This window comes from Coregonus lavaretus, assembly GCF_964263955.1.
Source record: "Coregonus lavaretus genome assembly, chromosome: 30".
In the NCBI taxonomy this organism is placed as follows: Eukaryota; Metazoa; Chordata; class Actinopteri; order Salmoniformes; family Salmonidae; genus Coregonus; species Coregonus lavaretus.
In genome coordinates this window covers 6,037,052-6,063,775 of record NC_140017.1, presented here as the reverse complement: position 1 = coordinate 6,063,775, position 26,724 = coordinate 6,037,052, and the positions used below count along the sequence as shown (strand labels likewise).

The 26,724-nt window shown below is 44.0% G+C and overlaps 1 protein-coding gene across 3 annotated transcripts; it reads right to left on the bottom strand.

Annotated features, from left to right (window-relative positions):
• Window positions 1–5,296: 5,296 nt before the first annotated feature.
• Window positions 5,297–26,304, bottom strand: LOC311105442 (high affinity cGMP-specific 3',5'-cyclic phosphodiesterase 9A-like; the record flags this gene model as incomplete). 3 transcript variants are annotated; one of them, XM_084147592.1, is made up of 18 exons in its annotated part: window positions 5,297–5,365; window positions 6,540–6,635; window positions 6,854–6,982; window positions 7,264–7,368; window positions 10,451–10,564; window positions 10,786–10,942; window positions 11,277–11,359; window positions 11,530–11,634; window positions 11,750–11,836; window positions 12,113–12,187; window positions 12,316–12,400; window positions 12,569–12,656; window positions 12,809–12,879; window positions 12,984–13,038; window positions 13,267–13,310; window positions 13,503–13,580; window positions 13,941–14,011; window positions 26,236–26,304. In XM_084147592.1, the coding sequence occupies 18 exons, from the start codon at window positions 26,302–26,304 to the stop codon at window positions 5,297–5,299; spliced, it is 1,581 nt and encodes a 526-aa protein (XP_084003718.1). The 3 variants fall into 3 exon arrangements, with proteins under 3 accessions (XP_084003718.1, XP_084003719.1, XP_084003720.1); XM_084147593.1 differs by lacking the exon at window positions 5,297–5,365 and adding an exon at window positions 6,240–6,293; XM_084147594.1 differs by lacking the exon at window positions 5,297–5,365 and adding an exon at window positions 6,240–6,290.
• Between the last annotated feature and the right edge of the window lie 420 nt (window positions 26,305–26,724).

Genomic DNA, 26,724 nt, shown 5'->3' with positions numbered 1-26,724 from the left:
AACGAGAGTGACTCACAAGACCGTATAGCCATTATGCCTGGTCTGAAGAAGACAAACAACCACTTTTTAGCTTAAATGCGGAGAATCTTAAATGCGATCTTCACTGACCGTTCTCCGAGAAAGTAGTTGGTATGTACAAGGCATGTAAGGTTGCCATGTTGCTGCTCTGTAAATGTGAAGAATGTGGGATGAATGCTATAGGTTCATGGGTCATGATAGAGCCTGCAGCTGCAGCAGAAATTCCCCTGGAAGAAGGCCTGCTGATGGAGGGGTTTAAAGCAACAGCACTGTCATCTAGCCCACACACTGACCTTTGACCCTAGTCATTTACAGAAAAACAGCCAGGGAAGAGTCTCTGAGCCTAGAGGGCGCTCTGTGCAGAGAGAGAGAGAAAGAAAGAAAGAGAGAGAGAGAGACAGACAGACAGACAGAGAGAGAGATAGAGAGAGCATGGGGAGGAGAGATACATGTAATGAGCAGTCCAAAATGGCTCTGCAACTTCAAATCATTTTCTGTGCTCCTATAAGCTAATCAAATTGCCAGCTGCTACACATTGCCAGCTTCTACATATCATGGTTGTCTCTAAATGCACATGGAGGAAAGGACGTACATACTTGAGAGAGGTCATGACTCCAGGCTACACTTGAACTTCTTAAACCTGATAGAAAGTATGCTGAAATTATAATCGAGCTATATTGAAATAACGACCTTTTTTCGGCCTGCAAATCAATCTATCCCTGATGGGTGAGTCAAAGTAACCCAAAAAACAAAAACACGTAGACATAACTATCTGGCAGTCTCACTTGATGCGTTTCACTCCTCTATGAGTTTCAAGTGAGTTGTGGTGAGCGTAGATTTAATCACTTATGATTAACATTCCAGCGAACTTATCTCCAACACACTTTCACTGACAAATGCAGTTTAAAGAACAACATTTACTTGATAAGCCATGATAAGGGCCTGTACAGAGCTTTTAGTGGGGTCAGATTACCACAGGTCCTTTTTTACTGAGAAGTATTGTGTCAATTCCTGGGTCACTGTTGCTAGGGAAGCCATTTCACACCTCCTATCATACCTCCAATTCTCTGACAATTGTTTGAGTGAAGAGTTTCTGGTAACACGTCTCGAATGACGTTGGATAAATGGGTTATGAAGATTGCAACACTCATGAATGTGACAACTGGTTTTAGAAAGGTGAATGCATGTGTTACCAAGCTGCTTTGTCCATTGTTTTGTCCTGTATACAGAGGCTTCATGCCCATAGGGGGCACATGGGCACGTGCCCCCTCAGATTTGTCCTGTTTAAAAATGTAAAATATATTATTATTTTTTGTTACATTTTTTGTTGTTGTTTCTCTGTAATACTACTAGCCACCTACACTTTTATGAAGATGGCTTTAGCTAGCCCAGATAGGTTCCCGATCTCCCAACCTCATAACTAGCTACCAAGAAGCCATTTCAGGCTATCAATGAAGTTAGAGTAGCTAGCTTGTCTAACTATCTTAGCTGGTATGCCTGCTGGCAAGGTTGGTAGACTTTAGAAAAGCAAGCAATTGCTAAATGTACTTAATAAGACTCACATTCCTTTCAATCTTTTACCCAGATTTTAGCAGAGATGCAGAGAAGCATATTTAGTTTCTTTAAAAAAAAACACCAGTCAGGAGGATACAGACAGCTCAAGAGATGTGCTTAGATATGCAGAAACATTTACATATTTTTTTACATAGAATTAAGCATAATGGATATGGCTCTAGACTGCGGGAAAAGGGTGTTACAGGTATTTGAAAAATGCAAAATTCTACGACTTACATACAGGGGGGCCTAGCCCCTTCAAGCCACCCCCCAGCCATCCTCACATACTTTGTTCCCCCTCAGACGTTTGGGGTGCATGACGCCTCTGCCTGTATATGACAACATAGATGTCTACTTATCAAGTTCTAACAGGTTGAATGTGAAACCTCAGACTTCTGGTCTTAGTGTAACAGCTTTGCTTACTTCCCTCTCCTCGCCCCAACTGGGCTTGAACCAGGGACCCTCTGCACACATCAAAAACAGTCACCTCAAAGCATTGTTACCTATCGCTCCACAAAAGCTGCGGTCCTTGCAGAGCAAGGGAAACAAACTACTTCAAGGTCTTAAAGCGAGTGACATCACCGGTTAAAACGCTACTAGCGCGCACCTCTAGCTAGCCATTTCAGACCGGTAACATTAGCATGTTAGAATGAAACATGTTGCAAACTTTTTGGAAAACTTTTGGAAGGTCTTGTTGTCAAGATTTATTTGAAAGCGATACAGTAGTTACCCTTCTTTAGATCAACAAAAATACCTTTGGCAAGATAATATAAGATGTGACACTTGCCCAAGGCACTTATAATAGGGTATGATTTAATTACATGTATTTAATTAAAATTGCGTTCATGAAAACAACTTCTGTAATGGGTTGTTGTTCAATTGAATGAATGTCAGTAATGCCAAATAAAATAAATGGCATTAACCCCCTAGAGTCGATGTCCACGCCCCAGCGGAAATCTAATTAGCATATTTTAAAAATCCCCATAAAAGCACTCCGTTTTTTTGTTCTAAATGAAAAACAAATGAGTTGTGTCCAATGTTCTTTATCAGTTCAGGGAAAATAATCACAATATTCAAAAGCTGTGGTGACATTTTCTCTGTCTTCAATGTCTACTGTACATCTACATCCTCTTGTAATAGTAATACAAGGTAGCACATGGTTGATGACATGTATTATCTAATCTGATACAAGGTATTTAAAGGGTACATATATTAAAGGATATCAATATGTCCCTTTAGCTCTGCTTGGCAAAGCAACAGCATCTCCTTCGTGATAAGAGTATGTCATAGCTAATTAAAGCATTCCTTCTGGTTAATGTAAATACTGTGTGTCTTGATGTCTTGCACGCAATTGAGAGCATCACAAAGGAGGGAGGGAGAGAGGGAGAGGGAGGGGGCTGGTGGGTAATTACTCTCATTCAAAGACTTCAGACGTGTCTCTCAGAGTCAACTGAGAGTTGTCCTTTCTTTGAACAAACTTGAGTGATAAAACATGTTATAATTGTCTCGGGAGTCATCTCAGTCTCTTGCTGCCGCATCAGCAACAGAGTAGGACATGTCTGAGGGGTGTTTTGAGTAATTGAAATGAAAGATAAGGGCAAAATTATACTGCAGTGAGAATCAAACAAAGAACTAAAACAAATAGTTTACACGCAAAGCATAATTTATCAGAAAGATATCATTTTGGGGGGAGAGTGCAATAGCAAGGCCTAGTGGTTACTTTCATGCAACATGGAGTATAAAGATAGCTCCCTATAAACAAAATGACTAGGCTATCCTCAAGACCTGAGTACAGCCCCATGACCCCATCAAACAGATTCAGAAAAGAGGTGAAAAGGTCTTAGACGTGAAGCCAACTAGCAAAGAAAACATACAGAGGAAAGTTCCTATTCTTTTGTCATTTATCAGACGCTCTTATCCAGAGCGACTTACAGGAGCAATTAGGGTTAAGTGCCTTGCTCAAGGGCACAGCGACATATTTTTCACCTAGTTGGCTCTGGGTTTCAAACCAGCTACCTTTCGGTTACTGGCACAACACTCTTAACCACTAAGCTACCTGCCGCCACATCCCTGTTTGTCTCTCTGGAATTTTCCAAAAGTCATCAGTATCTAGCACCATACCTGCAGCAAACATTAAAGTCAGTATTGTCATCCTATCTCTTTGGATTCTTCGGGGCCATATACTTTATCATCCAATTGTCATCAGAATCATGTAGGTCATAAAAAGTGTAATCATATGTAAGTATCGTCTTACAGATGGACAATTATCAATCTTGGAAATGTGAAACAGGTTGCAATAAACAAAGGTTATAAAACAGGCAATAGTAAATCTACTGTACCTGTTAAATACCACCCACTTATTTTTGTGGAGGGACACTAAAGAGAGATGTGGGTTAAGTGGTAGCTTGGGGTGGTACAACAAAACTGGCAAAGAAGTCCTGTTTCAACTCATACCCCCTCAAAGCCTGAAGCTATAGGCTACTACACTCTTAAAATTGTTTTCCTAAATGACAATGAGCAGGAAATCCAAGCGTAAGCATGGGACATCCATATTGTGCATAAAGCATACACAATAGGAAACAGATATCAAGTAAAGTACACAAGCTTTCAAAGACTCCCGAGCTTGACCTCCCATTGGTTCATTCATCCCTGCACCAATCAGAGAAGAGTCAATGGTATGACTCATGAACCTTCAATGAAAATGAAAATCAGACTACTGTACATGTTGGTCTCTTTTTAATAACCTGTGACTTTTCAAAATACTGGGGGAGTTTATTACTAGGTGACAAATTTAGTATAAAAGGATGTTATATATTTTACAACTGTACTGTATTTTGCACAGTTTATGTAGGATGTACTATGCAAAAATACATAGAATACAATAATAACATTTTAGATTGTAATTAAATACTTTTGTAATAACTTACAACATGTATCTATGACTGAATATATTGCACAACAATGGATGTGCTATTACACAAACCTCAAAATATGAATTTATGTAAATTCATTCAGTGCACACACTGGGGGATAATTTGTTGAATTTGTTGGAATAATGCTTAACCCTCATAATAAGAATTATGTTAAAATATGCTGTGGACTTGACATGGTTAAATCAAGAGTGAATTTATTCAAACTGTTTCAGAAACAGTTTTGCATTTGAATAGGAGAACTGAAAAGGGAAAAGAGAATGTTCTAGTAGACAACTTAGTTATTCATTATACCGTAAAAGGCAACATCAACAAGTGTGACTAAAAACAGAAAGCAGAAAATATGGCATGTTGATACCTACAATGACCAACTGTCACTCAGAAATTATGATAGGCTGCACATACAAAGACAGACCAATTCTGATATTTTGCCCAATTTCTGGTCTTTAGACCAATCAGATCATATCTTTTGCAAATAATTGGGCAAAAAGATCAGAAATAGGCTGCCTGTTTGAACACAGCCGTTGATACCTACAATAACCAATTAGCTTTCAGAAATTACAGTAAAAATGAATAAAAATACAAACTACACCAAGAACACACATGGGCTATAATTCCAATGTCCCTGATACATTAATTCATCCTAAATGGTATGCTAGTGTGGACATTGAAACAGAGCCATTGTCCTTCTGTAATGTCCATAACAAAACAGTGGAGATCAACCAGGAGGTTTCATGTAGTCTGAGGTTGGTTCAGTGTGTAGAAGACAACTCTTTTCACCCTCCATCTTGTCTTCAAAGACGCAGATCAGGACGACCCACGACCTTTTTGAATTTTTGGATCATAAAACGAGAGCCAGAGCCCTAAAATGAAACAAGCACTTCAGTATATCAGACTGGATTCTCAAGAGAGAGGATTCTGATTAAGTGGCACGCATGCACGCACGCACACACACGCACATGCACACACACACACACACACACACACACACACACACACACACACACACACACACACTGTGCTTTAAAGAGAACAAAGCATTCTTGATTGTGATTTGGCTCCATCGGTAATATATCCATCACAATGCTCTTCGCTGTGGAAAATCTTGCACGCTATGAACTTGCAATACCGCACACAGCAAAGGGAGAGAAAAACTGTAAAATCATAGACGGGGAAGATACTATTCGGTCGTCAAAATGTTATCAATGAGTTTGTGAAGAATCCCACGACCCACATTGATGACGTTTAGACAGCACAACGTTTTCACCACTTTGCTTTTGCCACTGGGCTGCAGGTCTATGTAAATGACCAGCTTCGTTTTTGGTGTTGAGGTGAGTGCCCTCCCTCCCAAGGGCCAGGACTGATTGGTGCAAATTGGAGGGGAATACTATAGAACTGAATATTTTAACTATAAACCTCATCTACAATGGAAGAGCCTCATCTTGCTAGTGGTTCCAAATACTCCGAGTCTGTTGTTCGTTTTGTGAAAACAAAAGTTTTGAATGCAGTAGAGTTGAGCTGATTCTTTTTGTTTGTTCAGTTATTTTCACGAAAGCAAATTCAGAGTGATGAAAAATATTGTGCTCCTACTATAGCTAGCTCACTAGCTTGCAGCAGTGTTGTTGTTGGCAGACTAGAGAGAGGCAGAAGAGAGAGAGGGCACTCAGGGCTAACACTACAGGCCAATCAGAGTCAGTTACTTACACAGTACCACTGCACTCGTAGCAGCAGCAAAGCTTACTTCTTCTTCCCTCCTAATGACATATTTTCAGTTTTTTTCTTCTGTGCCTCATTGAACAAAAGACACACCTTTATGTTAGAAAGTGGTTGGACACAGACGTGTAATTCCCCCCGATACGAATACCCTGGTTGATCGTGAGTAATAAGAAATTCCAATTTTCTCCAATGTTTTTCAATTAGGAAAATTGGAAATTGGAATTGGAATTTGGTTTACTTTCTGAGTTGACTGGAATTGAAATGGAATTGACTCCAACCCTGAAGGACAGTATAATTATTAAGTGTGAACAGATGTCCTACCTCTGTCATGGCGTCATCGATCTGCTTCAGCTCCTCATAGTGGTCTCTAGAGTCTCTCAGAGGCTGCACCATGATCTCCTCAATCTGGGGGAAGAGCTGCAACACACACAGCGGAGGATGGTCTAGGGATTCAGGACAGCAGCCTTTTCTAGTCAATATGCAATTATGCACTGGCATTGTTTTCAAAAGGTCATGAAATATAAGAGACGTGTACAAACGGAAGCACACGCAAACACTCACAGGCGGCACACATGCACACACTATGTCAATCTAATATTGTGACATTGCTTTGTAGTTCAAACACACACGCCTACCTTCATGACTGTCTCAAACATTGGGATGAGGACAAACTTGATGAATCCGATCTGGGCAGTGGGCTTGGTCACTTTGTCTCTGTCCATGAACGGAGCCACCGGCAGCCCTTCAGTCTTCTCCCTGTCACTCTGTCCATTCCAGAGACAGGAGGGTTTGAACATGTCACTCCACTCTTTCATGACATCATTCTAATCAATAGACTCATTCTGATGAAGGCCAAGATGGCCGAAATGTCAATGATTTTTACTCTTCTAAATAAAGCACATGCAACTTCAAGAGTGACAGCTGAGCCTGTTTTCACTCCATAAATCCAATCAACACGCTACTAGACTCACTATTATTAGACTTTATTATTACACATTATTAGACATTATTATTATTAGACATAATTAGACTTGATTGAGGTCACCTGCATGAAATACTCCTCCAGCAGACAGTCCACCCAGGGTTCGGCCACCTCTGTAGGCCGGACCTCGTTGGAGATGTCACAGCATTTGATCAAAACCATCTTCAGCTGCACACAAACGGACAAAGAATAAAGAGACCTTTTCACCATGCATTATGTCAACACAACCATAGTTTTTAGCATTGGCTAGCTATTTTGACTTTTCAGGAAAGGTCTACAGTTCCTTGTAAAAGTATTTGTCCCCTTTCTGATTTTCTATATTTTTGCATAATTTTTTATTCTGAATGTTATCAGATCTTCAACCAAAACCTGAGTTTACAAATATCTAAAACATTTTATACTCATTTTATTTATTTTAGCCATTTTCAAGTAGACTTGATTGTGTGTTTTGGATCATTGTCTTGCTGCATGACCCAACTGCGCTTCAGCTTCAGCTCACAGACAGATGGCCTGACATTCTCAAACCATAACATTACCACCACCATGCTTGACCGTTGGTATGAGGTTCTTAGTGTGGGATGCAGTGTTTGGTTGTCGCCAGGCATAATGGGACCCATGTCGTCCAAAATGTTGGCTAAAGTTTTCAAAAAAGCACCTGGAAGCACCTGGATGATCATCAAGACTCTTGGAAGAATGTTTTATGGACAGATTATTCAAAATTATAACTTTTTGGACGACATGGGTCCCATTCTTGAAAACCCACAGATGTCGCTGAGTTACAGCAGTTCTGCATGGAAGTTTGGGCCAAAATTCCTCCAGAGTGACGTGAGAGACTGATCAACAACTACAGGAAGCGTTTGGTTGGAGTCATTGCAGCTAAAGGTGGTACAACCAGTTATTGGGTGTAAAGGGGCAATTATTTTTTCACACAGGGGCATTGGTTTTTGCATAACTTTGTTAATGAAATAAATGAAATAAGTAAGTCATTGTTGTGTTATTTGTTCACTCAGGTTCCCTTTATCTAAAATTAGGTTTTGGTTGAAGATCTGATAACAATCAGTATCAAAAATATGCAAAACTAGAGAAAATAAGAAAAGTGGGCAAATACTTTTTCACGGCACTGTACTTGTGGTAAAAGGCTTTGGAGCATTTAAGATTAACACAGGTACTTTTTCTTAGAACCCTCTGGATTTATTCCATAGGATGGACCAGACTGACATCATGAAACGGACATCAGTGTGCTGCTAACAGTTTAGCCTCCTCCACTGTCCTTGTCCCCATATCGGGCTTGAACTAGTGATCCTCTGCTTGCAGACACACGTGACCGCCCTCCTTTACAGCATACCAATCGTTTGAGCTATCAAAATATCTAATTCGATAGCTCCATCTGCGACATTTAAAGATAGCTGTGGAGTGAGCTTACAGTACGTTCTTAACTCCATTACAATCACATTATACACTACATGACCAAAAGTATGTGGACACCTGCTCGTCGAACATCTCATTCCAAAATCATGGCCATTAATATGGAGTTAGTCCCCCCTTTGCTGCTATAAAAGCCTCCACTCTTCTGGAAAGGCTTTCCACTAGATGTTGGAACATTGCTGCTCAAGGGACTTGTTTCAATTCAGCCACAAGAGCATTAGTGAGGTTGTGCACTGATGTTGGGCGAATTCATCCCAAAAGTGTTCGATGGGGTTGAGGTCAGGGCTCTGTGCAGGCCAGTTAAGTTCTTCCACACCGATCTCGACAAACCTTTTCTGTATGGACCTCGCTTTGTGGACGGGGGCATTGTCATGCTGAAACAGGAAAGGGCCTTCCCCAAACTGTTGCCACAAAGTTGGAAGCACAGAATCGTCTACAATGTCATTGTATGCTGTAGCGTTAAGATTTCCCTTCACTGGAACTAAGGGGCCTAGCCCGAACCATGAAAAACAGCCCCAGACCAGTATTCCTCCTCCCCCAAACTTTAAAGTTGGCACTATGCATTCGGGCAGGTAGTGTTCTACTGGAAGCCGTCTGATGGTGAAGCGTGATTCATCACTCCAGAGAACGCGTTTCCACTGCTCCAGAGTCCATTGGCGGCGAGCTTTACACCCCTCCAGCCGACACTTGGCATTGTGATCTTAGTGCGATTCCTCAGACATGGAAACCAGAACAGTTTTTGTGCTGACGTTGCTTCCAGAGGCAGTTTGGAACTCAGTAGTGAGTGTTGCAATCGAGGACAAACTCGCCGCTCTCGTTCTGTGAGCTTGTGTGGCCTTCCATTTCGCAGCCGAGCCATTGTTGATCCTAGACGTTTCCACTTCACAGTAACAGCACTTACAGTTGACCGGGGCAGCTCTATCAGGGCAGAAATTTGACGAACTGACTTGTTGGAAAGGTGGCATCCTATGACGGTGCCACGTTGAAAGTCACTGAGCTCTTCAGTAAGGCCATTCTACTGCCAAAGTTTGTCTATGGAGATTGCATGGCTGTGTGCTCGATTTTATACACCTGTCTGTAAGGGTTGGTGTGAGGTGTGACCCAGTTGCGGTGCAGGATAGACAGTAGGCAGTATGCAGAGATGGTGAAACTTTACTGGTGGTCCCGAAGCCAGGATTCAAAACAACCGACTTAACACGATAAAAGAAAGGTGGAGCAAATAAGTCTCCAAAAACAGGCTGACAGCCAAAATACGAAATAGTAACTACGACTGAAATAATAAAGAAACAGGGAGAACACTTCTCGAGTACCTGTACATACCTCTCCGATCAGACACTGATTAGTACTGTTGAGCATAGAGAAACTAGCAGAGAAAACTGAGCAAGGGAACACAGGGAAGTGAGGGCATAAATACACAGGTGAACAGGTAAACACAGGTGACACCAATAGGATGATGATTAGTCCAGACTGTGAGTGAGGAGGTGCCTAAGGTTGTCGGAGGATGACACCTAGTGGGTCGCTCCGGAACTGTGACCCCCTCCTGTAACACCTGTCAGCAACGGGTGTGGCTGAAATAGCCGAATCCACACATTTTAAGGGGTGTCCACATACCTTTTTATATATAGTGTATCTCCAGTCCACTATTTAAACTCTTTCTTGGGTATGCCCTATTTTTCCATCCCAGTCTTTGTTATTGACCACCCCTCCTACTTTCTGTTGTTTGCTGAAGTGCTGAGGCTATACCTGAACAAAGGTATGCCTATTTGGCACCCCTTGATATACAGTATACATAGATAGTTGATGTCATGTGATGTACGATACGTACGCATGTGACGTGCTCCTCATTGGTGAAGTCAAAGCTGTCCACTTTATGCTTGAAGGAGTCTAATATTTCTCCGTGCCGGGCCATGTCTGTGGCCAAGATCAGGGTAATGATGGCCTGTAAAGGGCGATGGAATCATCCTGCCTTAGGCCAACTCAAAACATCTCGTGGTTAGTTGGAGAGAAGGAAATGCAAAAAGACAAAGGTTACATCCCAAATGGCACTCTATTCCCTATATAGTGCACTACTTCTGTCAATAGTGGTGCACTATGTAGGTAATAGGGTTCCATTTGGGACGCAGAAAGAATCACTGTGCATTAGCCTGGGACACCACCTACCTGTCTGATCTGCTTGTAGGCCTCCAATTCGACGTTGGCGAATATGTTGCACTCGGGCAGGGAGAGGATCTGGAAGGCCACGGCGCAGTGATGGTTCTCCAGGGGAGATATATCGTTGTAACGCACGGCCATCTCTGTGCGTGCGTTGATCTGGTACCTGACGAGCAAAATAAACCTCTGACATGCCGAACACCAGGAGTTTTCCTTTGACAACATGACCTGACCAGGGAAGCCTATAATCACTAGGGCCCAGAGTTTTACCCTGGTCATGTCACATGGTTAGGAAGGAACTTCTGACCTTACATCAAACCTGGAAGCAGAGATTGGACCATTTCCACAATGTAATAACATAATTGAAGAAGTTCGAAATATATATATTTGTGAATGAACACATCAATATTGTGTCTATCATCAACATCTATTCAGAGATCTAGTCAAGGCTATAGAGCAGTGGGAACTGAGGCGCAGAGTAGGAACCTTTGGGCGCTTACGTGTTGTTGTAGCCGGGGTGGTCCAGGTCGTGGCACACTGCAGCTGTCATGAGAATGCCCATGTCCGTCAGAGTCATCTTCTCCTGAGGTACACACACAGCACGTTAGTCTACTATAAATCTCTAATACAAGGTGCCAGGAGGTTTTCCTGACCACCTGACCTGACAAGGAAAAAAATCTGGACCCTAGTTATAGACCATGTGTGTCTGGTAAATGGCATGTATTATATTATATTATTACAGTCGTTTCTTACCGGCAGGTTACACAGGTTAATCATGCCATACATCATCTGACTGACACAGAAGCAGTGGCGGAAGTTGTGGAACGGGTTGCTGCGATAGTTCTCCTGAATGCCCAGCTGTGAGAAAGAAAGCTGTCAATCAAACTATCCAAATAGTCATCAATTCTTTGAAGTCGTTGTTCCATATCACTTGCACATTGAGGTAATTGCTTTTCTACAGTTCTACTTTTACCAGCCAGCGTTTGAGAGTGATGGGGTTCATGTTGAATTCCTTCACCAGTCCCAGGTCGTGGTACATATATTCCAAGCAGCTGAGCATCTAAACCACCGATCAAAGACACAGTTCAAATAATACTACACGCATCATCATAAGGCACAACAAGTGCTCTATCTTGAAAACTTGATTGCTGACATGCAAAAATAATTGGGATTGGACTAATGAACAAAACAAATGATCGTTTTTGAGTGTAGTATTCCTTTAAGTTCACAATTTGAGAAAATACTTCAAAATGTTTTACTACAAAAATGTGATTATATAGGCCAGGATGGAAATATGATAGATATTAGATGATAGATGAATCTCAAGAGAACTAACCTCATTGTGTTCCCAATGCCAGACATCGAATGTTGGCTTCTTCAGTGCTTCAATAGTCTCCTGGGATAAGGTGTACTGTAGAAATGAGAGAGAAGTCACAGCGTCAGTCCTAGGATTAATGATGTCAAAGTGATGAATATCTTTAGGTAAGATAAAAAAATGTATAGCTTGCTGTATATTACTAGAATCCCCTAATTCCGTACCTTTGGATAACTTGGGACGTCGCGTCTGGGATTAAGCTTCTTCCCGTCATCTGAGAAGTTGTATTTGCAGGGACAGTTCCCAACTCTGAAGAGATGGGAGCAAATACATCATATTTGTATCATCAATCTACGAGCTGTATGATTTCTCTAAATCACAACATTTTAAAACCATCATAAACGTCTTTCTATATAATATCCTAAACAATCTGAAGCATAGCTTGGTGAGTGTCATTTATGTCAAAGGTCATCGTACCTCCCTCCTCCTCTGGATGTCATCTCATCTCGTAGTTTCTTTAGGTCATTTTTGCACTTCTCAATCTCCACAACCTTCAGTCCCTCCACTGTAACAACAACATGACTGTTAGTACATAAAGTGGTGAATTCAGTAACAGTGAAGCAACACACACGCGCACAAACACGCACGCACACACAGACACACACACACAAAGAGAGAAACACACATCGATAGTCAAAAAAAAAACCCTGCACATACACTCTACTCTTTTCTCCAACATGGCAAGTCTGTTGGTCACCTCAGTTTTCAGCTCGTTGATTCGGAAAGCCCTGCGAAAATATGTGAAAGGGGTTTGTTTGAAAGGCCCTGGTGTCATGGAGGTATTGCTGCGGAAAGGGAAAAGTCTGCAGTGGAACATAAACACACCAATTACCTGCTGAACTGCTCTGCCACCTGAGATAACACGTTTTGAAACATGTCTTCTCTATCTGTGGGCGCAAACAATAAATAAATAAATCACCCTAGTGATCAAAAAGCTACCTGTAAACATGAAGAAATGTTTAGTACCCAGATCTGTTTTAACATTGTTTTTACATTGTTTTTAAGTTTTGTTGTGATAGCTTTATGTGAGTTATGTGAGTAAGAATGAATTAAGGACTAAAAGGTCAAAGGTTAAAAAGTGTTGCTGAATTTGAAATGTCACGTTGGTACTTCACCTCCTAGCTGACCGGTGGACAAAGAAATGACTTTGTACAAGGAGCTGTAAAACATGTCAGTGACATTCCAACATCATTCATCAAGTCATTGTTTACATCACATTTGAAAAATATTTTTTACACATAGTACAAAGGCTATGCATTCAATGGTCAGGAATGCTTTTCTATGACTGAGATCAATAGAGCAAAAACTGTATCATTGAGATTCAGTGATTAGGGTAAAGGTGACATGTTACTTGGGAGAGTTGGTAGGCATAGTTGGGTCTATGGACACCATGGCCCCTTCAGGATCCACCATCATGATGGCAGTATTCCTATGGAGGGGGAGCAACAATAATAAATAATAAGCATGCGTTCCAAATAGCACCCTATTCCCAAACTGCACTACTTTTGACCAGGGCACAAAAGTAGTGCACTATATAGGGTTTCATTAAGAATGCAACCTACGTTTCTTGTTAACGTGCTCTAAAACACATGCTAAGCTTGTCGTTTGGTGTTTACTTTAAGTTTGCTTATCATTCATGAAGCTCTGTCATGATAGGGAGACGAAAAGTTCGTAGTGAACCTGAAACAAATGTGTTGTGTGTAATGCATACTGTAAACTGACGTGTGACTGTGAGAGAGTGGTGAGAGAGACGAGAGAAGGAGACGGCTGCAGCTGAAATGTCACTGACCTGGGGATGTTGGACGAGGAACAAAGAAGCTCCTTGATGTCACATGGGCTGCAGTGCCGACTGAAAACCACCTGAAAAAAAGGCAGAGGAAAGGTGAGCGCCATATATGTCTCCCTATGCATCTCAAGCCACCTGAAAACAATCAGCTCTCTGTGAGACCTGAGTCTGTTGTAAAAAGAAAAGGCTACAGTGTCCAAAGTGGAAAGAGAGCGGGAAGAAAACAATTCTATTTTTTAAATGTTATTTATCCTTTATTTAAACAGGGAAGTCACATTAAGATCCACATCTCTTTTTCAAGTGAGCCCTGTATGTTATGAGTTAAAATGTTGAGGACTAAATCACAAAGGCTGCATTTGAAAATGTGTGCGAACTAAACACAGTGTAGCCTACCCTTGTCAGGGACCAACCCAATCTCGTAGATAATACGTCACTCTAACAGCATACTAGCAACAAATACTTGCATCATCAACCCAGTGTGAGAGTTTGTATCATTCTCTGTAAATCACAACAACATACACAGAAATGCCAAAACAGATTATACAATGTCAGTTCCTATTTGTGGTATACTGATGGCACACATCAAATAATTTAATATTGTGTCTGTCTGAGATTAATTGTCAAGTAAAGTGTATCTACGCTTGCGATGTTGGCTAGCCTCCAACAACTTGAAGACCTTTTACACAAGCAGGTGTAGTAGACAATCCCTCAAACTCTCGAGCCCTTGAACGGACATGTGTCACTTTCAGGTCTCCACTTGAACCACTCTATGCCACCATAACAACAGGGGTTTGTGTCGTCACAAGTATACTGTGCTTCCTAAGTGCCTGGCCCTATGTATCCTAAATCAAAGCAGACTTGAAGACATAGGCTAGTAGGTGTTCAAAGGTAACAAAATCTGGTAGATTCACTTGTGCTAATTGGATTAAATATGCAGAGGGAATTGACCATTTTTATCCCTGAATGCATTCAAGATTTAATGAGCCAAAGAAATTGGAGGCCATATCCATTAGAGAAGAGTTGCTATTTGAAGAGCTACCAGATGCAACATTGCAATAGACACTGGCTGGAAAGGGGTTTTAACCAATCAGCATCCATGATTAAACCCACCCGTTGTATAATATGCAACATTCTATAAGATCAGTTTTAATGTCACATGCACAAGTATAGTGAAATGCCTTTCATGCAAGCTCCAACCCCAACAATGCAGTAATCAATAACAATGTAATGCAAAAAATAACAAGGTAGAACAAAAACACACGAGATAAAAAATAAGAAATAAGAAGAACACAATAAAGTAAGTAAGCATACTATATACAGAGTCAGTTCCAGTACCATATTTACAATGTGCAGGGATACTGGATTGATAGAGGTAGATATCTATAGGGGTAAGGTGACTAGGCATCATGATATACTGTATGATAAACAGAGTAGCAGCAGCGTATTTGATGATTGTATGTGAGTGGGTGTGCGTGTGTGTAGAGTCAGTATAAATGTATGTGCATATTATGTGTGTATGAGCAAATGATGGAGTAAGTGTTTGTATGTGTGTTGGAGTGTCAGTGTGGTAAGTGTGTAGGGCCCTGTGAGTGTGCATAGAGACATACGAATAAAATACAAGGGTCAACTCAGATAGTCCGTGTAGCCATTTTGTTAGCTATTTAGTTAGCTATTTAGCAGTCTTATGGCATGGGGATAGAAGCTGTTGTTGGGGTCAAACCGTGCGGAAGCAAGAGAACAGTAGTGCTGACCGATTAGTGCTTTTTGAGGTTGTTTTGGTTTCGGTTAGATTATAAAAAAATGATCTTCATTTTCGATTTTTAAACATTAAATGCACTATGCATTATGTGGGTTGAATACTGTAACAACACAGAATAAAACAATGGATAAAAGTCACATGATGGTAGTGACTGCCCATTACTGTTCATCACTTATTAACAATCATTTATTCACATTACTTTACTTTAATCAAGTATTTCAGTTGTTGTGTATATTACATTTGTTTTATTTGATGACTTTATTATTTCATTCCAAGTCATCATCTCATCTCTATAGAGCTGCTGCCTATGCTGTCTGACAAAATCAATATTTTAGTAGTTCTTCAAGTAAATAAAGCATGCTTTTATTACTGCTGAATACCAACTATCAATCACTTATCATGTATTTTCAGGTAGAGATACCTCTTGAAGAAACTGCTCTCTATGTACCCCTTCTTGATCTCGCATTCTTCTGTATCCTACATAGCATGCATAAAATAAACACAGACTGGAGAAGTTTAGCCCCGCAATGGGTGATGGTCATTGTAGTTAATTATCACGTTTCCTGCACTAAACTATGTAGAACATTGGTCAGCACTAGAGAATAGTCTATATGGCTTGGGTGGTTGGAGTCTTTAACGATTTTCCGGGCCTTCCTTTTACTCCTGGATGGCAGGGAACTCGGTCCCAATTATGTACTGGGCTGTCCGCACCACCCTAGCGCCATGCGATCGAGGGCGGTACTATTGCCATACCAAGCAGTGATGCAGCCAGTCAAGATGCTCTCAATGTTACAGCTGTAGACCTTTTTGAGGATTTGAGGGGCCATTTTAAGTTCTTAGTGATTTGAGATTGTGTCGTCTATGGATCTGTTGGGGCGATATGCAAATTTGAGTTGGTCTAGGGTGTCTGGGATGATGGAGTTGATGTGTGACATATCCAGTGTCACGACTTCCTCCGAAACTGCCTCCTCTCCTTGTTCGGGCAGGCTTCGGCGTTCATCGTCACCGGCCTTCTAGCCACTGCCGCTCCTCATCTCATCATTCCATTTGTTTTGTCTTGTTTATTACACACACCTGGTTTCAATTCCCCTCATCAGTACCTGTATAAGTGTTCCCTCTGCCCCCTTGTCTTTGTGTGTGATTGTTTATTGTGGAGGTTATATGAGCTCGGTGGAGCTCCATGTTCTTTGTATTGACATATATACGGAATAAACCTTTATTCTGTGATTTACCCTCCTGCGTCTGACTCCGTCCAAATCACACGGCACAGAATCACACACCCGCCATGGAGTCAGCAGGAGAAGAGCCCATGCCTGGAGCCGTGGCACGGGTCCACCAGCATTCCAGGATGCTAGCCAGTTTGGGAGAAGCGATAGATTAGGTTCTCCAGGTCGTATAACGCCTGGAGAGGAGAGGACCCGACCCGACGGGACCAGCTGAGCGACCGGATCTGGCCACCCACACTCCAGCTGGGATTCCTCCTGCAGCTGGACCTCTACTTCGTGAACATCAGCCCGGCTCCATCGGTGTCCGCCCTCGTCTCCTGCCTCTCGGGGAAAGCCCTGGAGTGGGCCAACGCAGTCTGGAGAGAAGGAGGAACCGCGTTGGACAACTACGCTTCGACCACCCGCCCGAAGGAAAGAAAGAGAGGCGGGCGAGCGTCTGGTCCAACAGAGGCAGGGGACGAGGACCACGCAGGACTTCTCCCTGGAGTTTCGGACACTAGCAACTGGGTCCGGGTGGAACGAACGGGCCCTGATTGACGGATTCCGGTGCAGCCTGCGAGAGGACGTCCGAAGGGAGCTAGCCTGCCGGGATGCCATGTTAACCTTCGACCAGCTGGTGGACATGGCCATCCGGTTGGACAACCTGCTGGCTGCTAGAGGACGTCCTGGGAGTGGCCTGCCTGTTTCACCCCCCCCCCCCCCCCCAACTCGGAGTCCATTCCGATGGAACTGGGTGGGGCAGTGATCCGGGAGAACGGAGGAAGACAGCTTCAGTGTCACTCTTGTGGCAGAAGAGGACATTATACTGCACAGTGTCGTCAGGGTTCTTCCGGGTCTGGAGGCGGCAGGCAGGGCACTCTCGCATCACCCCAGGTAGCGCAAACCCACACTCGGTCAGAGCCCTCTGCTGCACACTGCACCATACACGTCACCTTCCCTGACTACCCCGTAGTTTCCCAGTGTAAGGCGCTGGTCGATTCAGGCACAGCTGAGAACTTTATGGACAGGTCATTAGCTCTAAGTCTAGGTATTCAATTGGTTCCCCTATCCACTCCACTGCCCATCAAAGCACTTGACAGTCGATCAATAGGGTCAGGGTTCGTTAGGGAAGTTACAGCACCAGTCACAATGGTTACCCAAAGGACCAATAGAGAGCACGTCACATATCCCTGTTGTGTTGGGTCTTCCCTGGTTAGCACTACACAACCCCACCTTTTCATGATCGAAGAGGGTTCTCACGGGGTGGTCACGAGAGTATCAGGGTAGGTGCCTAGCTGTTTCTGTTGGTGCAACCACGGTGGAAAGTCCAGACACTTCCTCCACCGTGCGCATCCCCCCCGAATACCCCGATTTAGCGCACGCGTTTACCAAAACGCAGGCGACCAAATTACCACCTCATCGGGGCGGGAATGATTGCGCGATAAACCTACAAGTAGACACTGTGCCTCCCAGGAGTCATGTATATCCCCTGTCGCAGGCTGAAACGGAGGCGATGGAGACATACAGTTGAAGTCGGAAGTTTACGTACACCTTAGCCAAATACATTTTTCACAATTCCTGATATTTAATCCTAGTAAAAACTCCCTGTCTTAGGTCAGTTAGGATCACCATTTATTTAAAAAATTTGAAATGTCAGAATAATAGTAGAGAGAATTATTTATTTCAGCTTTTATTTATTTCATCACATTCTCAGTGGGTCAGAAGTTTACATACACTCAATTAGCATTGGGTAGCATTGCCTTTAAATTGTTTAACTTGGGTCAAACGTTTCGGGTAGCCTTCCACAAGCTTCCCACAATAGGTTGGGTGAATTTTGGCCCATTCCTCCTGACAGAGCTGGTGTAACTGAGTCAGGTTTGTAGGCCTCCTTGCTCGCACACGCTTTTTCAGTTCTGCCCACAAATGTTCTATAGGATTGAGGTCAGGGCTTTGTGTTGGCCACTCCAATACCTTGACTTTGTTGTCCTTAAGCCATTTTGCCACAACTTTGGAAGTATGCTTGGGGTCATTGTCAATTTGGAAGATTGCTACCAATCTTTAACTTCCTGACTGATGTCTTGAGATGTTGCTTCAATATATCCACATAATTTTCCTTCCTCATGATGCCATCTATTTTGTGAAGTGCAGCAGTCCCTCCTGCAGCAAAGCACCCCCACAGCATGATGCTGCCACCCCCGTGCTTCACGGTTGGGATGGTGTTCTTCGGCTTGCAAGCCAGCCCCTTTTTCCTCCAAACATAACGATGGTCATTATGGCCAAACAGTTCTATTTTTGTTTCATCAGACCAGAGGACATTTCTCCAAAAAGTAAGATCTTTGTCCCCATGTGCAGTTGCAAACCGTAGTCTGGCTTTTTTATGGCGGTTTTGGAGCAGTGGCTTCTTCCTTGCTGAGCGGCCTTTCAGGTTATGTCGATATAGGACTCGTTTTACTGTGGATATAGATACTTTTGTACCTGTTTCCTCCAGCATCTTCACAAGGTCCTTTGCTGTTGTTGTGGGATTCATTTGCACTTTTCGCACCAAAGTACGTTCATCTCTAGGAGACAGAACGCGTCTCCTTCCTGAGCGGTATGACGGCTGCGTGGTCCCATGGTGTTTATACTTCCATACTATTGTTTGTACAGATGAATGTGGTACCTTCAGGCGTTTGGAAATTGCTCCCAAGGATGAACCAGACTTTTGGTGGTCTACCATTTTTTTTCTGAAGTCTTGGCTGATTTCTTTTGATTTTCCCATGATGTCAAACAAAGAGGCACTGAGTTTGAAGGTAGGCCTTGAAATACATCCACAGGTACACCTCCAATTGACTCAAATGATGTCAATTAGCCTATCAGAACCTTCAAAAGCCATGACATCATTTTCTGGAATTTTCCAAGCTGTTTAAAGGCACAGTCAACTTAGTGTATGTAAACTTCTGACCCACTGGAATGTTGATGCAATGAATTCTAAGTGAAATAATCTGTCTGTAAACAATTGTTGGAAAAATTACTTGTGTCATGTCCAAAGTAGATGTCCTAACCGACTTGCCAAAACTATAGATTGTTAACAAGAAATGTGTGGAGTGGTTGAAAAACAAGTTTTAATGACTCCAACCTAAGTGTATGTAAACTTCCGACTTCAACTGTATGTCTCCGAGTCCCTGCGCCAGGGGTTCATATGTCCCTTATTTTTTGTGAAGAAGAAAGGCAGAGGTCTGCACCCATGCATTGATTACCGAGCATTGAACAAGGGGACAATACGTTATAGTTATCCTCTGCCCCTCATCCCATCTGTGATCGAGTCAATGCATGGGGCGTCTTTTTCACAAAATTAGATCTCCGGAGTGCGTATAACTTGGTGCGTGTCCGAGAGGGGGACGAATGGAAGACAGCATTCAGCACAACCACGGGGCATTATGAATACCTGGTAATGCCGTATGGTTTGATGTATGCTCCATCCATTTTCCAGTCCTTTGTGAACGAGGTGTTTCGGGACATGCATGGTCATGGTGTAGTGGTCTACATCGATGACATTCTGGTGTATTCCGCTATGCGTGCCGAGCATGTGTCCCTAGTTCGCAAAGTGCTGGGCCGACTGTTGGAAAATTACCTTCATGCCAAGGCAGAGAAGTGTCTGTTTTTCCAGCAGTCCGTCTCCCTCCTCGGATACCGCAATATCACCTCAGGTATGGAGATGGAGGGAGATCGCATTTCAGCTGTGCGTAATTGGCCGACTCCAACCACGGTAAAGGAGGTGCAGTGCTTTATTGGGTTTGCCAACTATTATCGGAGGTTTATCCGGGGCTTTGGCAAGGTCGCAGCTCCCATCACATCTCTGTTGAAGGGTTGGCCATCCCGGCTCCGCTGGTCTGCTGAGGCTGACAGGCCCTTCAGTAACCTGAGGGTTCTGTTCACCTCAGCCCCGGTACTGGCCCATCCCGATCCATCACTACCGTTCATAGTGTAGGTGGATGCGTCCAAGGTAGGGGTAGGTGCTGTCCTGTCTCAACGCTTGGGCACGCCACCCAAGCTCCGCCCCTGTGCCTTCTTCTCCAAGAAGCTCAGCCCGGCGGAGCAGAACTTCGACGTTGGTGATTGGGAGCTGTTGGCTGTAGTCAGAGCCCTGACAGTGTGGAGGCACTGGCTCGAGGGGGCGAAACACACTTTCCTCATCTGGACGGACCATCGTAACCTGGAGTACATCCGGGCAGCGATGAGGCTGAACCCTCGCCAGGCCAGGTGGGCCCTATTCTTCACCCGGTTTGAGTTTACTCTGTCATACATCCCGGGTACGAAGAACGTGAAGGCAGACGCGCTGTCACGACTGTACGACACAGAGGAGAGGCCCATAGACAACACCCCCATACTCCCGGCCTCCTGCATTGTGGCGCCGGTAGTATGGGCGATGGACGCGGACATAGAGCGGGCGGTACGCACAGAGCCATCTCCATCTCAGTGTCCAGCTGGGATGCAGTACGTGCCGTCTCTTGTCCGTGACCGTCTGATCTATTGGGCCCACACGTTTCCCTCCTCTGGTCACCCAGGTATTGGTCGTACATTGCGCTGCCTAACCGGACAGTACTGGTGGCTAAGGACGTGAGGGTGTATGTCTCCTCCTGCTCAGTGTGCGCCCAGAGTAAGGCACCTAGGCACCTCCCAGCGGGTCAGTTACAGCCCTTACCATTTCCACAACGGCCATGGTCCCACCTGTGTATTGACTTTCTAACTGATCTTCCCCTCTCTCAGGGTAACACCACCATCCTGGTCGTTGTGGACAGCTTTTCAAAAGCCTGCCGCCTCCTTCCTCTGCCCAGTCTCCCCACGGCCCTGCAGACGGCGGAGGCCCTGTTTACTCACATCTTCCGGCACTACAGGGTGCCAGAGGACATAGTGTCTGACCTGGGTCCCCAGATCACATCCAGGGTCTGGAAGTCGTTCATGGAACATCTGGTGGTCTCGGTCAGCCTGACATCTGGGTTTCACCCGAGTCTAATGGGCAGGTGGAGCGGGTGAATCAAGAGGTGGATAGGTTCCTGCCGTCCTACTGCCAGGACTGGCCGGGGGAGTGGTCGGTGTTCTTGCCATGGGCCGAATATGCCCAGAACTCTCTTTGCCACTCCTCCACTAACCTAACTCCCTTTCAATGTGTCTTAGATTATCAGCCGGTTCTGGCACAATGGCATCTGAGCCAGACCGAAGCTCCTGCGGTGGATGACTGGTTTCGGCGCGCAGAGGAGAAGTGGAAGGCTGCTCAAGTTCATCTCCAGTGCGCCGTGCGTCGCCAGAAGGCCAATGCTGACCGCAGTGAGGCCCCGGTTTTTGTACCAGGTGATCGGGGCTGGCTCTCGACCCGGAATCTGCCCTTCCGTCTGCCCTGCCGGAAACTGAGCCCGCAGTTTGTCCTGAGTCCTGAGGAGAATCAACGAGGTTACATATAGGTTACTACTCACTCCCGATTACCGTATTAACTCCTCGTTTCATGTGTCTCTCCTCAGGCCGGTGGTGGCTGGTCCGCTCCAGGAGTCTGAGGTGTGGGTGGTCCCTCTGCCCCCTCCGCCCCCTCTGGACATCGAGGGGGCCCTGGCGTACTCAGTCCGTTCCATCCTGGATTCGAGGCATCAGGTGGGGGGCCTTCAGTACCTCATGGAGTGGGAGGGGTACGGTCCGGAGGAGCGGTGTTGGGTCCCGGTGAGGGATACCCTCGATCCCTCCCTGTTGCGGGATTTCCACCGTCGCCATCCGGCTCGCCCTGCTCCGCGTCCTCCTGGCCGTCCCCGAGGCTGGTGTCGGCGCGCTGCTGGAGCTGCGCGTCAAGGGGGGTACTGTCACGACTTCCTCCGAAGCTGCCTCCTCTCCTTGTTCGGGCAGGCTTCGGCGTTCATCGTCACCGGCCTTCTAGCCACTGCCTCTCCTCATCTCATCATTCCATTTGTTTTGTCTTGTTTATTACACACACCTGGTTTCAATTCCCCTCATCAGTACCTGTATAAGTGTTCCCTCTGCCATCTTGTCTTTGTGTGTGATTGTTTATTGTGGTGGTTATTTCAGCTCGGTGGAGACATATATACGGAATAAACCTTTATTCTGTGATTTACCCTCCTGCGCCTGACTCCAAATCACACGGCACATCCAGCCTCTCAAAGCACTTCATGATGACAAATGTGAGCGCTACAGGGCAGTAGTCATTGTGGCATGAAACCTTAAGAGTTCTTGGAAACAGGAATGATGGTTGTCATCTTAAAACATTTTGGGATTACAGACCAGGACAAGAAGAGGTTGAAAATTACCGTGAATTTGCCTGCCATCTGTTCTGCGCATGCTCTGAGAATGCGCCCTGGAATACCATCGGGCCCCGCGGCCTTGTGGGTGTTGACCTGATTAAAGACTTTACTCATGTCGGCCTCAGAGAGCGAGATCACCCAATCTTCGGAGTAGATGGTGACCCTCACATCACAATGTTGAAGCTTATACGATGAGAGCAAATATGAGACACAGTAGCCTATATTGTTATTTATCTGCATTACATGCTTACAGTGCAATGGCCCGGGAGCTGCGATAACAAGAACATACTGGGTAGGCTAGTGATGTTTCTACCCTCACGAATATAAAGTTCTGTTTCTTTCCCCTTTGATAATGAATTAGTCCACCACACAATTCTTGTTTTCCTTACAGTACAGTGAGTGCATACAATTTCTGTATGTGATCCTTGTGGGAATTTAACCTTGGAAGCAACGCGCTTTCACCAACTGAGCCACACAGGACCATCTCTACTTTTCCTCAGACTCAGGGGGAGTAGAAAACAATGGAGGCATAGAACATGTTAGCAACAGGTGCTCGTTTAAAGTATGCCACAAACACCTCTTCGTTTATTTTTACCACAACTTGAAAACACAGCTATTTCAGAGGCCTCTTACCTGACTCATGTTTTGAGGAGTATTCACAACTTATTCACCACAAATATATAAATAAAATAGAGCACATAGGCAACAAGGGGCACAGAATGACTGGTAAACGAGATTAGGTGTGTGGTAACCAACACAAACTGTGGAGCCGTAATGAACCCACATTGTGTCAATAACATTAGCCACCTACAGAGAGTATATGACTTTGCTGAGCTTTTGATTTGGTCACCTGATTCTTACAGTAGTCAGACCATACAGTCGTGGTCAAAAGTTTTGAGAATGACACAATTATTGGTCTTCATAAAGTTCGCTGCTTCAGTGTTATGAGATATTTTTGTCAGATGTTACTATGGTATACTGAAGTATAATTACAAGCATTCCATAAGTGTCAAAGGCTTTTATTGACAATTACATTACATTTATGCAAAGAGCCAATATTTGCAGTGTTGACCCTTCTTTTTCAAGACCTCTGCAATCCACCCTGGCATGCTGTCAATTAACTTCTGGGCCACATCATGACTGATGGCAGCCCATTCTTGCATAATCAATGCTTGGAGTTTGTCAGAATTTGTGGGTTTTTGTTTGTCCACCCGCCTCTTGAGGATCGACTACAAGTTCTCAATGGGATTAAGGTCCTGGCCATGGACCCAAAATGTCGATGTTTTGTTCCCAGAGCCACTTAGTTATCACTTTTGCCTTATGGCAAGGTGCTCCATCATGCTGGAAAAGGCATTGCTCGTCACCAAACTGTTCTTGGATGGTTGGGAGAAGTTGCTCTCGGAGGATGTGTTGGTACCATTCTTTATTCATGGCTGTGTTCTTAGGCAAAATTGTGAGTGAGCCCACTCCCTTGGCTGAGAAGCAACCCCACACATGAATGGTCTCAGGATGCTTTACTGTTGACATGACACAGGACTGATGGTAGCGCTCACCTTGTCTTCTCCGGACAAGGTGTTTTCCGGATGCCCCAAACAATCGGAAAGGGGATTCATCAGAGAAAATGACTTTACCCCAGTCCTCAGCAGTCCAATCCCTGTACCTTTTGCAGAATATCAGTCTGTCCCTGATATTTTTCCTAGAGAGAAGTGGCTTCTTTGCTGCCCTTCTTGACACCAGGCCATCTTCCAAAAGTATTCGCCTCACTGTGCGTGCAGATGCACTCACACCTGCCTGCTGCCATTCCTGAGCAAGCTCTGCACTGGTGGTGCCCTGATCCCGCAGCTGAATCTACTTTAGGAGACGGTCCTGGCGCTTGCTGGACTTTTTTGGGCGCCCTGACGCCTTCTTCACAACAATTGAACCTCTCTCCTTGAAGTTCTTGATGATCCGATAAATGGTTGATTTAGGTGCAATCTTACTAGCAGCAATATCCTTTCCTGTGAAGCCCTTATTGTGCAAAGCAATGATGACGGCACATGTTTCCTTGCAGGTAACCATGGTTAACAGAGGAAGAACAATGATTTCAAGCACCACCCTCCTTTTAAAGCTTCCAGTCTGTTATTCTAACTCAATCAGCATGACAGAGTGATCTCCAGCCTTGTCCTTGTCAACACTCTCACCTGTGTTAACGAGAGAATCACTGACATGATGGCAGCTGGTCCTTTTGTGGCAGGGCTGAAATGCAGTGGAAATGTTTTTAGGGGATTAAGTTCATTTTCATGGCAAAGAGGGACTTTGCAATTAATTGCAATTCATCTGATCACTCTTCGTGACAATCTGGAGTATATGCAAATTGCCATCATCAAAACTGAGGCAGCAGACTTTGTGAAAATTAGTATTTGTGTCATTCTCAAAACTTTTGACCATGACTGTACTGTAGCCTACCTGTAGCCTACCATTACTAGAAAAAATAGACACCATTTCACCATCCAGTCAACTGTCTGTCTATTGGTTGACTCCATCATTGCAGCCAAGGACCTCAATGATCGAAGAGATGTAATCACACAAGGTCATTTGGATGCTGTCTATGATAAGAGTCTAACTCTGATACAGGAGTCCCCACGGAGTGACCCTATCACTCCCACTGACTAGCTCAGAGGACATCTCCTCTCACACAGAAGAGAAAAGCATGGATACTGTGTCTGTGGATCTCATTTTCTGGTCAACCAGGATATATGTGCTAATGAAAATGGATGGAACTCATGGATAGGTAATAAGAGATTCATTTTTGGTGTTCACTATTTAATGCTGACTATAAAAATAGCTAATGGTGCAATCTGTTAACTCAGCTGATCCAGCTGATAATGGATTCTAAAATGTTTTTGAAGAATAAAAGAATAGATAAAAAGAGATACAATATATATGAAGTTTCATAAAGAGGTGGACCCACCTTATCCGGAGAGAATAGTATCAGTTAGAAATCGGGTGGGGGGAATTCAGAAAAAGGAATGGGGAAAAGAGAGAAAATATAAACTTCATCAAGGACGACCCACCTTCTGAACCTTGCCATCCACGTCCAGATAGATGTTTTTTGGGGCATAGGAAGAGGAGCTGGACCCCATGCTGATTCCTCTATGTTTCTCTCTCTCTCTCGCTCTCACTAATCCAGCAGGAGGAAGGTTTGGAGCCCCCGTCCTCCTGCAGAGGAGCCTATATGGCTAGGATCAGAGCCCTGGGAAACACAGGGAGATGCTATGACTGCAGCACAGGAGCCACTATTGAAATACTGCAATAGACAACTACATTGGAACGGAGACTTGAAAATGATTAATCACTACATTTATTGATTTTACTATCTCAATTAATCTATAATCCAGAAAACAATTAAAGCACCATCAACATTTTTTCACTTCTAAAGCAATTTTGCATTATTATTTTCAACTGCACTCTAAAATCACTGATCAAACAGGACCAATCAATTGCTATCATCTCATAATTTCTGAAACCTTTCCATCTACCTCCATTAACACATATGAAATATT